At 34.8% G+C, this 15,994-nt stretch overlaps 2 protein-coding genes across 3 annotated transcripts; both read right to left on the bottom strand.

The window, feature by feature from the left end:
• Positions 1-1,037: 1,037 nt before the first annotated feature.
• On the bottom strand, positions 1,038-6,613 carry phb2b (prohibitin 2b). Of its 2 annotated transcripts, XM_067373099.1 has the most exons (11): positions 6,532-6,611; positions 5,268-5,305; positions 4,977-5,106; positions 4,353-4,437; positions 4,144-4,223; positions 3,793-3,977; positions 3,544-3,673; positions 3,360-3,463; positions 2,014-2,091; positions 1,653-1,729; positions 1,038-1,485 (listed from the first exon to the last, which is right to left on the bottom strand). In XM_067373099.1, the coding sequence occupies exons 3-11, from the start codon at positions 5,068-5,070 to the stop codon at positions 1,464-1,466; spliced, it is 855 nt and encodes a 284-aa protein (XP_067229200.1). In that variant the 5' UTR covers positions 5,071-5,106; positions 5,268-5,305; positions 6,532-6,611; the 3' UTR covers positions 1,038-1,463. The 2 variants fall into 2 exon arrangements, with proteins under 2 accessions (XP_067229200.1, XP_067229199.1); XM_067373098.1 differs by lacking the exon at positions 5,268-5,305 and having other exon boundaries at positions 6,532-6,613.
• Positions 6,614-7,043: 430 nt separating this feature from the next.
• On the bottom strand, positions 7,044-15,731 carry pde6d (phosphodiesterase 6D, cGMP-specific, rod, delta). Its single transcript, XM_067374499.1, has 5 exons — positions 15,496-15,731; positions 10,564-10,652; positions 10,244-10,369; positions 7,669-7,774; positions 7,044-7,564 (listed from the first exon to the last, which is right to left on the bottom strand). Exons 1-5 carry the CDS (start codon positions 15,543-15,545, stop codon positions 7,483-7,485), a joined length of 453 nt encoding a protein of 150 aa, XP_067230600.1. The 5' UTR covers positions 15,546-15,731; the 3' UTR covers positions 7,044-7,482.
• Between the last annotated feature and the right edge of the window lie 263 nt (positions 15,732-15,994).

The following is a 15,994-nucleotide window of genomic DNA, read 5'->3' as shown; positions in this document are numbered from 1 at the left end:
AATCATCATACACACTATCATATTCCATATCATAGTGACAAGCCCCATCTGGCCACTGTATGACTGTCTGAATGTTGTTTTTTCCTTATTCCTTTCAGATATTACCTATTGAAAACTGTGTTCAGAACAAGTTCTGAAAAGACAAACAAATTTAATGTACTAATTATGGCTTTATAATTTAGCTTATAATTGTTAAAAATGTGTAGAACGCTGAATATAATTTAGCTGAATATAATTAGGTTTGAATTTAAAGTTATGAATTCAGTGTGATTTAGATGAGCTACTTTACAACACAATGCCGTCTAAATATTTCAGCTAGTTTATAACAGATCCAGCAACTGTGAAGAAAAAAATATTTTTGAAAAGAATCTTTTGTGTAGACAACAAAATGATATCCTAAAAACTGTTTTTTTTAAACTGTTCTTAACAATGACAAAAAAAATCTTTCTTTGTGCATGACCTTCACACAGACATGCCTGAAATTGTCCACAAAATTCATTCCATTTTCCCCTCATCTCTTCTTAACTTTGTACACACTGTCAATGCACAAGAGCATGCACAAGACGAGAATAATATCGCATTAAACTACTGCACATGCTGCATTAAAAATTATGCTGAAATTGAAGTATGCAAATATTTCAAATAAAAATGTGCCTTTTCAGTTGACAAGGGTATTTGTACATTTTGGGACTGACACATGGGAAGCTAACACCTCAAGTAAACAGCCAAAAAGCCAGGGTTGCCAATGCTGATATTTTCAGTACAGCCCAATATTAATCAGTTTTGGGTGAGGGAAAGAGGGAGTCCAAAGGGTAAGCAGAGAGAAAGATTAAGCAGGATTGGACTGCTAGAGTTACCAGAAGCAAGAGGTCGAGTGATGCTTTTATAGTGCAGGCTGGTGTAATACCAAAAATTTCATTGTAAAAAAATTAAAACAGAAAGAAAATAATATATATATATTTTTTTAGGATTAAAATATTCCAGGGTTAATCCAAAAACTAAGACAATTGTCAAAAAAGATTAATGTTTTATCTTGTTTATAATGTTTTATTAGTTGTCATTTTGTGTCACATATACAACTGTATTATTTTTCAGCAAAGATATAAATCATTCCTAAAAGAATGGATGGATTTTTTTTCAACCAACCTTGATTTCATCAAATGTATCATTTAAAGATGCATGTTTCCTGTTGCAACAATCAGTGTTGAAAAGAATTAAATGATCTGGTACAGTTATACATTCCTGCCTTCGTTCATAAACACAAATCTGCAGTGTTTTTATCATCAGCAAATTGTGGAGTCAAATTTAACTGACGGACCAGGACAACGCCATTAGATATGAGTCTTGCCCGGAATGACATATCCATTTGTGACCCAATCAGAAAAAGCCATCTCAAAGGACACACATACGGCTTCTTGTAATAGAACCTCTGACAATTAGAACGAGAGTGCTATTTGAATGGGCTACTTCTTTCCGAGTGACAATCTGCAATGAAAATAGATTTTGTCAACATCAATTACACTTTTACAAAATGTAATTAATTGTGCAAAGTGCAAACACAATGTATTTTGAGGTGTTATGCACACTATACTGGCATTAGCATACATACAGGAAGACTAGATGTATAAGCCATACAGCTATATAGTTCTTACTTGTCAAAAGTGTCATCCTGTAGATTCAGAACCAGACTATCTGAGTTCAGGTACACCTTGTTCTGTGAAGCTGCCACCTGGAAAACAACTTTCATCTGGTTAGGGCTTTAAAAAAGGTCATCAAAACATTCAGCTTTTTCCAAATGGACTTGAACAAAAAAGCCATCTAAGACCAGCTGAACCTTGGCAGAACTGCTAGTGAACATCGAATATTTATTTACATGGGTGAAAAACACACCTTTTTCCAAAGAGTACCGTTTACATCAGGAAAACTCATTTACATTTACGAATAAGTAAAATGCCACAATGGAATGCCTGTGGAAAAAATGCTTGTGGAAAGAAGGGAATAATAACACTGTACCGTTTTGGCAATGTTCTGCGCTGCCCTGATTCTTCTGAGTTTAAGGTATCCGGGATTCTTTGAGACAGCCTCCCCCAACTGCGAATTAGATCAGACCACAAACCAAAATACATTTCGAATATAACATTTTTCACAAAGGACACATTAATGATATTTATATTATATCAGTACTATACTTTATTTTACAGTGTCCTTGTTACTAATAGTAATAGTATAAATTATTTATAGCAATAACTATAAATTATGCATAACTACATGAAACTAACCCTAAACCAAAACCTAATCCTAACCCCATAGTAAGTACATGTACTTAACTGATATTCCCCCAGTTTCACAGACAAGGCTTAAGTCTAGTCCCAGACTAAAATGCATGTTTGAGCTGTTTTAACTGAAAGCAACTTGCAGTGGCATATCTTTAAATATGTCAGTGCCATTGTTTTGTCTCAAAATGCAACCAGTGATGTTTTTTTTTTCCTAAGGCATGTTTATAAAAGCTACTTAAACATCCTAATTGAACTAAGGTCTAATCCTGGCTTAATCTAAGATCTGTCTGTGAAACCAGGGCATTACTCAGTACTTCAATCTATAATTACACTGTAACAAGGACACCTTTAAAAAAAGTGTAACCTTAATACTATTCTAAATAATAAAAAATAAGCCCAAAAACAAAAATTTATTATATATTATGTAAGCAATAAGGTACTCGAGGCTGTGCTGTATCGTGAATAAGTCATGGCTAGCCTCGAGTACCTTATTGCGTTTATAAAATGGTTACCACACAATACAATATTAAAGCCAAAAATATGTATCAATGCAGCTTTCATGAAGTAAAGTTTCACTTAAAGCCTTCCTTCCACCAGAAAAATAGTCCCTGACTATGAACAGCAACAGAAGTTACATTATTACACCATTAGATGGCGGCGAAGACTATCTTTATGAGTGAGTCAGTCAGTAGCGAAGACTTTTACATGGAAAAGACTGAATTGTTGTGAACACGGAACAAGACGCAACTGACAAATGCTTTGACTAGTGCTGTCAGTCACGGGAAAACCCCTTAACTTTTAAAAGGTAACAACAAGATAATACATGGGACATTTAAACAGATTTTTTATAATGAACATTGGACTGACCTGAAGGAAAATGCTAAATCTAAATGCAGGTAATAAACTCGCTCACTCAATCTCTTCTCACAGTACTCTTCTACATAATACAGTAAACTTCAATGAATAATATTAATTGAGAACATACAGTTTACATTGCTAAGAGTGGTTGCTAAGGGTGTTGTGTTGTGTAGTGATACACAGAACCATTGGGTGAAGCGGTATTTTTAGATAAGAAGCTCATACCATTTTGGCTGCCTGGGCCTCTCCTTCAGCTTGGATGATCTTCTGCCTCTGATCTTGTTTTGCTTTCTCCACAAAGAACTGAGCTCTTTGAGCCTCCTGCTGGGCTGAAAGACCATAATTTTTATTATAGTAACCATTTACACATATTTTGTGCTACAGCACTCAAGAACTGAATTTTACCTACCAACTTGTTTGGCCTCCACAGCTGCTGTGTACTCCTTGCTGAAGCTCAACTCTGTGACGGCCACATCGTCGAGAATAATGTTGAAGTCTTTAGCACGTTCAAAGAGTTCCCGTCGGATGAGCAAAGAGACCTGCATGCAATCAGTGGAGAAGAAAGATATGTATAGAGATCTGGATATTCTCTTCCTTTAAATATTTATACTGTAACTAGAACTAATTTGTGGAAGCCAGATTGTGAGAGAATACCAACCTGGGCTCTTTGTGTAATTAGTTGGGAGGCATTAAATTTGGCTACCACACTCTTCAGAACTTCATTTACAATGGACGGCAGCACACGCTCATCATAGTCCTTCCCTAGCTGCTGGTACAAGACGGGAAGGTTGGAAGCCACCGGTCGGGATAGAACACGCAACGCAATGTTCACCATCTGCAGGTCTGTCCACATTACAAACAACATTACTCCTCCACGTAAAATAAAGAACAACTCAAGATCTTCGGACTGGCAGCTAAATTTAAGTAAACTATAATAAATTAGGTGAACAAATTATGACTATGTTCAAAATGGAAGTAACGATGAAATAGATATAATTTAAAAAATTACCTTTGCTTCCGGTTAAAGATGATATTTTTCTTGGTTTGGCTCTAATATCATATATGATTGGATACTGAAACCATGGTATCCTATAAAAAGAATGTAGTTCAAAAAAAAGATTTTTTTGTTACAACTTTCCTTTATTTCGTTATGGAAAGATTAAACATGGGGTTTGCTTTCATGCAGAAGACTATTCAATTAGTCATTAAAAAGATGACCTGAAATGGAGACCCTCAGAAAGGACTGTGTCCATCTGCATCCCTCCAATTCTATTAAAGACAATTGCTCGCTGACCACCCTCCACTAAAGACAAAACCATTAGTGTGAGAGATGACATTACCAATCCTCTAATTTTAATATTAACTTGAAAGTACATATTTGCACAAATACACAACCAGTCAAAAGTTTAGGGTCAGTGAGATTTTGTAATGTTTTATAAAAATTCTGTATTTATTTGATCAATTTGAACAGTGATATAGTGAGATATTATTACAATTTAAAATAACTTTTATTTTTAATATAGTTTAAAATGTAATTTATTCCAGTCTTCAGTCTCACATTATCTTTCAGAAATTATTAATTTCAATTTATTATTAAAATTATCAATGTGGAAAACAGTTGTGCAGCTTAATATTTTTGTATAAGCCGTGACATTTTCTTTTAGGATTCTTTGATGAATAGAAAGTTAAAAAAAACAGCATTTATTTGAAATATAAATTTGCTGAATGAAAGTATACATTTTTTATTGATCCCAAACTTTTGAATGGTAGTGCATAAATGCATTGCACTACATAATAGCAAAGATGTTTCCAAGATGTTTTCTAATGTAATGCTGGATGTACCTGTATATGTTGCTTCTTTGACTCCATAAGCAAGCGCACCTGCTCCAATTAATAACTTCAGTCCGAGTCCAGCACCCCTTGAGCCAGAGGACATGCGTCCGGCGAGATCTCTCAGGTGCTGGATTAACCTCTGTCAGAGTACAAAACAGCAACAACAACAACACAATAACAACAACAACAAAACATTCATTTTTAATGGAAATTACTTATGGCAATATGACTGTTACATTAATAGTAAAATCTTTAAAGGGTTAGTTCACTCAAAAATTAAAAATTCTGTCATTTACTCACCCTTATGTCATTCCAGACCTGTAAAGACTTTCATTCATCTTCAAAAAACACAAATGAATATATTTAATGAAATCTGTGAGAATTCTGTCTTTTCATTGACAGTCCGCGCAACTACCACTTTTCATCAATGCACACATCAGATATGGTAAACAGAAGCTCAAGCATGCTTGCTTGACGTGCGAGAACCAATGGGGTTCATTATCGTGTGATGAGCCAGTGCCGTTGAAAAACCAATGAGGTTTGTTTACAGGCGTCAAGCACACATGCTTCTGATTATGTTTGCTGATCAATGTATGTATGTGAATAAAAGAATAAATTCAATATATAAAGCGATCAGTCTCTTCAGAAATTTTGGACTAAACTGCTCGGTTCATATGGATTAGTTTTACGATCTGTTTATGAACTTTTTGAAACGACAAAGTGGCGGTTGCGTGCACTGTCAATGGAGGGAAAGAAATCTCTCAGATTTCATTTGAAATATATTTTGTGTTTAAAAGAATAACAAAAGCCTTGCCGGTTTGGAAAGACACGAGGATGAGTAATTGATCATTTTTTCATAGTTTTTTTGGGGTGAACTAAGCTTTTAATTCTTTCCAACGAGTTCAATGAGACGACAGCGCCATCCTTTGACACTTAATAGGTATAATTCATCATGTCCAGAATTTTCCAGTTTTATATTTAACGTTGCAATATTCAACCGATGTCTGGGAAATGACTTTATCATGAGCTGACATCCTACAGATCATGGAAGCGCAGGTAACGTACTGTAATAAACAAATCAGGAAACCTTACATGTAGAATCACAATTAGTTTAAATTCTTTCACAAACTACCGTTTGCATCCTGTCAGCTTCAGACCAAAAGAAAGGTAATATTAAACTTCAAATGCCAACATTCTAGTAGACCAGCCGGCATCAGGAGTCACAATTTCAGCATCACAGCATGTTGCTGAGAATCAGTAAACATTAATATTTAAATTCCCACTTCAAGAACCAGTTATACGGTCTAATTTTAGTTTAGACCTTTGTTAAGAGGTCAGACAACAGTTTTAATCTTAAAATGTGCTTTAGTGTATGAGAGCTGAACAGGCTTGGTGGTCATTTACTAACACTCTCTCTATTCAAATGTGTTACCAAGCTGAATATGACAATGTGTAAAAAAGTTGGGATTTGCATTACCTAGTATTTATACTATTATAATTTTATACATATGTATATATATATATATATATATTTTTTTTTAAAAAAATAAGGCGGTATACTCACGTTAGGCTCTTTATTCGCCATGCTTGCAAGAGCTACCCAAGGTCGTCACGAACAACTTCCGCTCCGACCGGAAGGAATTCTGGGTAATGTAGTACTCTTGGTTATTTCTGGTTTTGGACATTTCTACATAGTGGACAGCCACTATTTAGAAAATAATTACAGGCTAATTCCAATGTTATATGTGTTAAATTAAAACAAACTTGATGTATCTTTATGACGACCGTTAAGATGGATAAAATATGTTCTCTTTTGTAAAAACTATTTTATTCCGTGAGATTCATTAAAAGGATCCGTGTAAAGAGCAAAATATACTAATGTTTTAAAACTTTTGAAGTAATTCTGGTTCTCTCTTATTTTCACACTTATTTTATGTTAAATCTGTCATATTCCTGTACATGCACATAAAACATATGTATGACATAAAAATTGCCACAAAGAACAATTATGAGAAATATTTTGTTGAGGGAGAAATGTGGGAGAGAAAGCATCAATATCAATATTTTAATCCATAATTACATCATTTATTTTAAAACACAGACTATCTTACAGTTCAACTAAAAAAAAAACCAAACAAAACAATGAGACCATGAATGACCACACAGACTGGGAGAAGACCTTTTAAAAACAGCTGATAAGGAAGCAGTGTACATTGCAGGATTGAATTACAGAAGAAGAAGAAAAATATACAAAGAGGTAATTTACACACCCAGGTTGTCACGAGCATGATAGCTCTTATGTACAAGTCCTTATCTGCCATAAAACTGGTGTAATCATTTGTCTTGAAGCTGGGTTTTTTCTAAAATGTTCCCTTTTAATGCTGTTGTCACAGCGCCTCAGCAGAAGTACTCGGTATGTAGAGTGTCTCCTCTGTATATTGAAACTTGTAGTGATGGGTCCATCCTCTGGACTGACAGTAGAAAAAAAATTATAATAAAATAAAGGTTCCATGTTTCAAACGTAGAAGAGTCGTACCCGGGATGTGCTGACATGAAGGTCGTCATCATAAAACTTGGTCTCTATAACAACATTACCACTACAAGAGAAGAAATTTGACCCATGATTAATCCATGAGTAACTTTTATCAATATCTAGTATGTCGTCTTTCATAAAATGTTTTTTTTTTAAGGAAACTCTTACGTTAAGACATTTGCAGGCATCATCTGTGACTCTGGTGCAGCTTCTATCAAAGACTGCCATGTGTTTGTAGAATTAGGAATCACAAAGCCAAACTCGAAAAACCACTCTGAAAGAGACACAAAAGGTACATGTGTAAGCAAATAAGAGTAAAAACAAAATGGAAATTTACAGTAGTTGTGTTACTATTAATATCAGTATAATTCCACAAAACCATGAAGACAAGCATAGATGAAACTTATAATGGCTGACAGTTGCTTCATGAATTAGTGGTGAATGCTTAAATTCTTTGAAAATAATTTTGGGTACAAATTGGACAATTTATCGAAAGAAACCTCTAGATTAGAATGATGCATTTAAAATATACCATACATGCCTAGTAAATACGTAAATGCTCAAATGTTTCTGTCTGATTTGGATTACACTAACTCTAAATCCAACTAGACTAAGATGACCTAAAATGGCTACGATTGACACTTGTATGAAGATCACATGCTAACAATAGCTCCTTTCACACATACAATTTTTACTGGTAAATTACTGGTAAACTACCATTAAGAGATCATGAACAGGACCTTTTCAAAAATACCAGTAAATCAGTTCTGGCAATTTACCAGTAAGAGAAGTTGTAACATTACCAGTTAATTAGTGGTATGATGCTGTGTGTGAACAAAGAATGAAGATGTTTTTAAGAGCAAAACCACATTCTGTGTGATCATGTCCTTACACCTGTCACTCAGAAGTAAAAAAAAAAAAAAAAAAACAACTACATTTTTGAAGCCCCAAAAAATGCATCCATTCAAACAAAAATAAATAAATAAATAAATAAATAAATAAAAATCCATACGGCACGTGGGTTAATAATAGCTTCTGAAGTGAAGCAATGTTTTTTATTTGTTTGTTTTTTTAACAAAAATAACCATATTTAAAACTTTACAAACTAAAATAACTAGCTTTCGTGGATGACCTTACGCATACTGTGCAAGTCGACTTGCGCCACAAGAGTATCCCCTGACGCGATGTATGACACAGAATGTAGGAGTAAGCTTAAATGAATAGGGCTGTGCAACAAATTCAAGCTCCTCTTCTCTTATATCGAAATCCTCCAACATTTCTACTTAAAATTTCTCATTTTAGACATCCAATTTGTGACCGGTGTTTTGTTTTAATCTATCCTCTGCGAGTGGAATATAATCAAATGAGTGGAATATAATCAAATAGTATTTTTAGCAACACTTATATTTTAACATTGTTTACAGTAAAAATGTTTTTTTAAAGCCTCTGTAGGTAAGCTGAGAATGTATGGTTACTAGTCAGTGTTGATCATCCAAATTTGATAAAGGAAATTAAGGTGTTTTTTTTTAAAGGTGCCCAAGAACGTTCTTTCACAAGATGTAATATAAGTGTAAGGTGTCTCCTGAATGTGTCTGTGAAGTTTCAGCTCAAAATACCCATATATTTTTTTAAATTAATTTTTTTAACTGCCTATTTTGGGGCATCATTAACTATGCACTGACTTACACTCGGCGCCGCCCCTTTAAATCGCGTGCTCCCTGCCACATGAGCTGTCAACTATATTACAGCACATTTACAAAGTTCACACAGCTAATATAACCCTCAAATGGATCTTTACAAGATGTTTGTCATGCATGCTGCATGCATGCTTCGAATTATGTGAGTAAAGTATTTATTTGGATGTTAAAGTTTTATTCTGAGTGAATTTAAGGCTGTCCTCCGTGGCTAACGGCTAATGCTACACTGTTGGAGAGATTTATGAAGAATGAAGTTGTGTGTATGAATTATACAGACTGCAAGTGTTTAAAAAATGAAAAAAAGCGACGGCTCTTGTCTCCGTGAATACAGTAAGAAACGATGGTAACTTTAACCACATTTAACAGTACATTAGCAACATGCTAACGAAACTTTTAGAAAGACAATTTACAAATATCAGTAAAAATATCATGCTATCATGGATCATGTTAGTTACTATTGCTCCATCTGCCATTTTTCGCTATTGTTCTTGCTTGCTTACCTAGTCTGATGATTCGGCTGTGTGCAGCTCCAGACGTTAACTGGCTGCCCTTGTCTAATGCCTTTTATAATGTTGGGAACATGGGCTGGCATTATGCAAATATTGGGGGCGTACACCCCGACTGTTACGTAACAGTCGGTGTTATGTTGACATTCGCCTGTTCTTCGGAGGTCGTTTAAACAAATGAGATTTATATAAGAAGGAGGAAACAATGGAGTTTGATACTCACTGTATGTCTCTTCCATGTACTGAACTCTTGTTATTTAACTATGCCGAGATTTGAATCTAGGGAACCTTTAACATTGCAGTCTCATGACATTCCATTTTAACAGAGTTTAACTGGTGACACTGTTAAATTGGATAATGTCCTTTTTTACCAATGGATAATGAATAATGACTTTTATATGGAGTTCATTACTTGAGAAGACTCAGTGTAGATATCTGTAGATATTTCAGAACCAGAGACATCTTGCACTAATTTTGTATTTACAATCATTGCACTTTTGTAATAAGAAATAGTAATGTACAATAAAGAATCAGAACAACCTTCTAAGCACTGGCCTTTAAAGAAAACTTTTTGCTCCAGTCGGAATTTTTCCAGTTTTTCTACTGAAGAGAAATTCAGCTCTCTGGATACTGCTTTACATTTCAAGATCTTCTTAGGAACCCGAGCTGGAAAACAAAATAAAATCTGTTAGTTACCAGACATGGCACATTCTGTACCAAATTCAGAACTGAAAACTGATCTTGTCCTCACATTGACATCACTAAAAAGTGCAGTAGTGGACATAAGAGAAGAATTGGCGTAGCCCAATCTAGTCAATAGTTTAAATCTTTAATGCAAGGTAATGCTGAGAACCACAAACCTTCATGTTCTACCCCAGGAAGGGAGAGGTCTTCGGTTCCCTGCCAAAGAACCTTCCCTGTCTCTGCATCTCTAAGATTCATCCAGTTTCTGAAGACAAGTTAAGGCATGCTGCTGAACCAAAGCCCCCTTAAGATCATTTCACTTGGAGGCCATCTTTGAAACGCCCCTCAGGCAGCGATTTCCGTTATAGAGAAACATGAAATTCTCCAAAGCTGTTCATCAGGTTTATGATTAAATTTCATATTTGAAATCACTAATGAAATCTGACAACAACTGCCTCATAAATATGGTTTCTTATTTTAAAATTGCATTAAAAAAGCCTTTTTTTCAGGCTAAACCAGCCAATGAGCATGTGCAGAGCTTCTAACAGCAGCTGCAGTGATGTGATGACTATACCAATCAGTGATTGGCTTTTTTTAAATTTAGAACGCGGGATTTATTCTGCCATATTGCACATTGCACTTTTTCCCATAGTAATTCGGGTGCACCGTCTTAGTATATATAAAGTCTTTGTGCTGAACAGACTGATAATGAAAAAATGTCTTCTGATTTAAGGGCCAACATTTTTAAAAATGACATTTGACAGGAAGAAATTCACATGGTGACAAAATGTCTTGTCTAAATCAATAATCAGACAAAATGAAGATTGTGTCATCATTTACATCGTCATTTCAAACCTGTATTTTTTTTTTCAACAAAATAGATGTTTAGTAGAATCTTCAGTTACTGTCAAGCTTCAAAAAGAACAAAACAGCACCATAAAACCAGTCCATAAGATGCTTGCACTATATTATTTAAAAACTCCTCTAAAGCCATATGATAGGTTTGTGTGAGGAACAAACTTTGTTTAATTTTAATCACAAACAAGTCCAGCAAATAAGATAAGAGCTAAATGAAGCAGACCTCACTTGAGGTCTAAAAACAGCCTGATCTGTCTGCTAAACAATGGTTTGTGACAAAGTCCAGTACTCTGTGTCAATGACATCTGACCTCTTCATCTTCAGACCACCTGTATGAGTCTTTCAGCTGGTAGAGCACACTCACACGAGGCTGCATGTGTCATTACAGGTGCACAGCACAGGTCCTAGTTACCAACCCCGGATGAGATCTCTGTCAGGGCTGTACAAGTGTGTTACATGTATCACTAATCCTAATCTATCTTTCAAGCATTAATAGCGGCACATAAATCCAAAATCCAAATCTGTTCCTATTGGAATGAAAAGGGCTTATCATAAAAAATGTGTTACAGTGTAATTATACATTTAAGTACTGAGTAATATTAATTAACAACATGTATTTACTATATGGTTAGGAATAGGGTTTGGGTTAAAGTTGCAAGCAATTATGTATAATTCACTGTTATTACTATAGTATATAACATATATAACAATAACACTGTAAAATAAAGTGTTGCTTTAATAAAAAACAATGTACAATATTAGGGACACTGCAGCCATAAGATTTTTAACTATATAAATATATAGTATTTATATTAATTATATCAATATATTATTTTAAATTAATAATAATTAATTATAATTTGTAAAACTATATATAGTTTTTATATTAATTATATCAATATATTATTTTAAATTTATAATAATTAAATATAATTTGTATAATTACATTTTTATATTCTTATATTTATTATGTTTCATAAGGAGACTCAATTTTATGTGGAACTATTTTAAGGATTAGAACAACTTAAATGAATCCTGACAAAAATAACAAGAAGCATGACCCAGGATTCATTTTCAGTCCAGCCCTGAGATAATATATTTTCCATTTACAAAAGAACCAAGAACCAAATTAAATGAATCAGTGGTAATTTGACTGAATACATCCCACATCTTCATGCACAATGTTTGGACTACAAAAATAACAAAGTTTAAGACATTTACTATGTGCTTAAACATCATTTAGACCAGTGGTTCTCAACCAGAGGGCCTCAAGATGACTTATAATTATTTAAAATAAGACAAAACAGGCATTAAAATAAGCTAAAACAAGATATTTCTTAGTATTTGGTTATTTTTGTAATGAATATACATCTTTCTAGTTATGCCATGCTCTTTTGGGAGTGGGGGGTGTTCAAATATTGTTGTGGACAATGGGGGGCCTTGAAGTCAAAAAGGTCCACTGATTTAGACCCATTGTGCTTAAATATGTTGGCAAACTCCAGACTTATGAAAGGTAAGAGAGTCTTGTCTTCCAAACTAATTTTATGTGCTGTATCCTGTGAATTTTGATGCCAACAGCTGAAGTCACTAAAAATGAGTAACTGTTCACTTAAGTATTAGGCTCTGTATCTGATGAACCAGGCAACTGCATTTGAGATTATTGGTGACAGATGTCTGTGGGATCTCACCTGCTGAGCACACCGAGAGTCGCAGGGGAGAGACCCTTTTACTCACAAACACTGTCACTGTTGAGGTAATTAGTCCCCTCGGCGCCAATGTTTTCATGGAAGCCACGTTCATTTTTAAAAAGTCCTCCATTGTTGCCATTTCTAATCTGTTGTTACTGGTGCAAAAGAGCCATGATAACTGTGTATATATAAAAAAATAGCACATCAAATGCATCACATTTTTGCCTTTTTAAAAATTATGGCAGTGGAGGCTGTAAACTAAGACACAGGAACAGCCTTGAAAGACACGGTGAGCAAACAAAATACACACTCCTTCAAAATTCTAGATACACTTGCTCAATGCTTGTGCTACTGCTTGCTCTTCTAACAAACATAATTTGGCACACGATACAATATATCTTTTATTTAAGTCAGTGTTTTTTTGTAGCTACTCAAGGGATAGTGCTTTGCACAAGGTAGTCACCTCTGGGGCACACTGGGTAAAAAAACCACACAAGGCAGATATGATGAAGCCTGGAGGTAAAATTGCATGAATCTTTGAAACAGCCTTTGAAAATTGGCCTGTGCTGCGTAACTACATTGGACCAGATTCACACTGCTAAAAAGAGCTGTGCTATACTAAGATGACACATATTCTGTGAAAACAGCTGAGCTCAAAACTTAATTTCAGGACCAATACCAGAAATTATCCTAAATTAAAGGTCAATAGGTAGTAATATCTATGGCACAGCAGCCCATGTTCCAGCTTACTATGAACAACTACAGTGTAAAGTTTCAATATTTTACATAAAACAGTATCTGAATGCCTTATTCATACATACACTACCATTCAAAAGATTGGGGTCAATGTTTTAGAAAGAAGTCTCTTGTGCTCACCAAGGCTGCAATTATTTGATCAAAAATATAGTAAAAGCGGGTATTATGAAATGTTATTACAATCTAAAATTTTAACATTGTTTAAAATGTAATTTATTCATGTGACGGCAAAGCTGAATTTTCAGCAGCCATTATTCCAGTCTTCAGTTTCACCTAATGCTTCAGCAATCTGCTGACTTGATGCTCAATAAACTGTTTTCTTCTCAATATTTTTTTTATGGAAACAGAGATACATTTTGTCAGGATTTTTTTGATGAATAGGAAATCCAAAAGAACAGCATTTATTTGAAATACATGTAACATTGTAAATGTCTTTACTCTCACTTATTTAATATTTCAATTTAATGTCTTTAGTGAATACAAGTATTTCTTTATAAATCTTTTTGACCCCAAACTTTTGAACAGTAGGGTAAGTTCAAAATATTTCCTTACAGACTTTCCACTTTTGCTCATTTCACAAACCTTTCATTAAAAGATGCACATTCACAAAAGTTTTGGTCTGCTATCATTTTCCACAGCTTTGCCTCATGCAGCACACAGTTGGATGTGAGGAGCATAAGGCAGCAAATCCCTGTCCTTTCAAATCAAGGATTTAAGAATTACCAGCCTGTAAGACACACCCTCGCATTCCCAAAGAAGGTCACACAGGGCAGACCCATGTCTACTTGAAGTTACATTAGAGAAAAAAAAAAAGTGTCTGATGGGGCAGTCCAAACATTCCAGACGTGGCCATTTCTAAGACTAAAACTTCCATGCCATCAGAACATTCTAGTGCTAGCGTGATTATTCTTGTCAGATTTACAGAGCCTATTATAGAAACACTAGCCAATGTTATGTAATCGTGATGGCAGGCACAAACTGCGTGAGGAGATTTCACCTGGCTAATGCACCTGATCCCAAGAATCAGGTGCCTGTCAGTCTCATAGTATCCTGAAGCCCATGTGAACATTAACCAAACTTCCAGCTAAAGCAAAGAACGGCATCCCAGTTAGTTACTGATTCTAATATTCTCAAATAAATGTAAAACTGCTTTGAAATGATGATATGATTAATTGCATTATAACCGCACTAGAAAGTTACAATTCATATCTCAGTAACTCATTAATCCAGGTATGCACATGAACAAAAACAAGCATAATCATACAATTGACAGAATAACGCAGACATAATCTGGATTAGAGGAATTACACCGATTTATCTATTCACACATTACATAGCAAATACACTGTTGTCATTCTGTATATAATGCCTAAACACTTAATAGGATAAATGCCAACATTTCATAAACAGTTTAAACACTTGATTTGGGTGTTTAAAGTGTTAGTAACGTTACATCCGAAATAAACTATCAACTGACAGTCTGACACCACAGAAGCAAATATAGCCTGTAGTTTGTTTGATATAATAAAAAGCTTATGGGTTTATTAAATTGAAATTATGCAATTATTGTACATTATAACTAAAAAGCACAACATAATACCTAACTGGCTCACCTTCCAGTTTGCTTACTGTAATCAACATCTCATACAACATCATTAATATTATATTTATGGTTTCAAAACCGTTAGATTAATTGCCCAATACAGATTTACGCCCGAAACAAGATAGCTAGCTTTGATGTAAAGTTGTGTGAGTTTTAGGTTTGCAGCTAGCAGGCTAATCTGTCCCATCATCACTTAAGGATACAGTTTAAACCCCTTCAGAATCTCCTTCGCTCTGTCTTCGTCCGAAGACATCTTTTTCCTGGATCCTCCGCTTCAGCAGATGAAAAAAGACGAATTAAAACGTTCCACCGAGGAATAACTAATAAATATAGTACAAAATATCTCTTAATTACACAAAATCCAGCTCGAAAACGCTTTTAGTTACAGGGAGATCCAGCTTTAATCTGAACGGATACACTTGATCCGCTCACAACCTACTGTAAATAGATTTTTGTGGGAGATTGACAGCTGATTCCACTAATCATTTTACGAGTTTTCGAAGGCCTGGATTAAATGCTCCAATCACAGAGGAGATGCAAGAACTAGGGCGGGGTCCGGTTGCGTAGGGACGCGTCACCGATGGCAACCCCTCAAACGTCCTTCGAACGCAGCTGAACGGAAGCGCGTGTGAGACAAAAAGTTGTCTGTACATTATTTCATATGGAAAAAAATAGATGCTTCATGGAACTTACAGGGAATAA

The sequence above is a fragment of the Chanodichthys erythropterus genome, chromosome 21 (genome assembly GCF_024489055.1).
Source record: "Chanodichthys erythropterus isolate Z2021 chromosome 21, ASM2448905v1, whole genome shotgun sequence".
NCBI classification, from domain to species: Eukaryota; Metazoa; Chordata; class Actinopteri; order Cypriniformes; family Xenocyprididae; genus Chanodichthys; species Chanodichthys erythropterus.
The sequence above is the reverse complement of the archived record's forward strand: the minus strand, read 5'-3'. Positions and strand labels throughout refer to the sequence as shown.

What these genes read in the sequence shown, in the direction of transcription:
- phb2b (XM_067373098.1), bottom strand. Translation starts at nt 6,552, where the DNA reads ATGGCGAATAAAGAGCCTAAC. An exon ending in TGGCGAATAAAGAGCCTAAC is followed by an intron (nt 5,107 to 6,531) that starts GTGAGTATACCG and finishes GTACTCTGACAG; the next exon opens with AGGTTAATCCAGCACCTGAG. An exon ending in TAATTACACAAAGAGCCCAG is followed by an intron (nt 3,674 to 3,792) that starts GTTGGTATTCTC and finishes GATTGCATGCAG; the next exon opens with GTCTCTTTGCTCATCCGACG.
- pde6d (XM_067374499.1), bottom strand. Translation starts at nt 15,545, where the DNA reads ATGTCTTCGGACGAAGACAGAGCGAAGGAGATTCTGAAGGGGTTTAAA. An exon ending in TAAAGGCCAGTGCTTAGAAG is followed by an intron (nt 7,775 to 10,243) that starts GTTGTTCTGATT and finishes TGTCTCTTTCAG; the next exon opens with AGTGGTTTTTCGAGTTTGGC. An exon ending in ATGCCTGCAAATGTCTTAAC is followed by an intron (nt 7,565 to 7,668) that starts GTAAGAGTTTCC and finishes CTTCTCTTGTAG; the next exon opens with TGGTAATGTTGTTATAGAGA.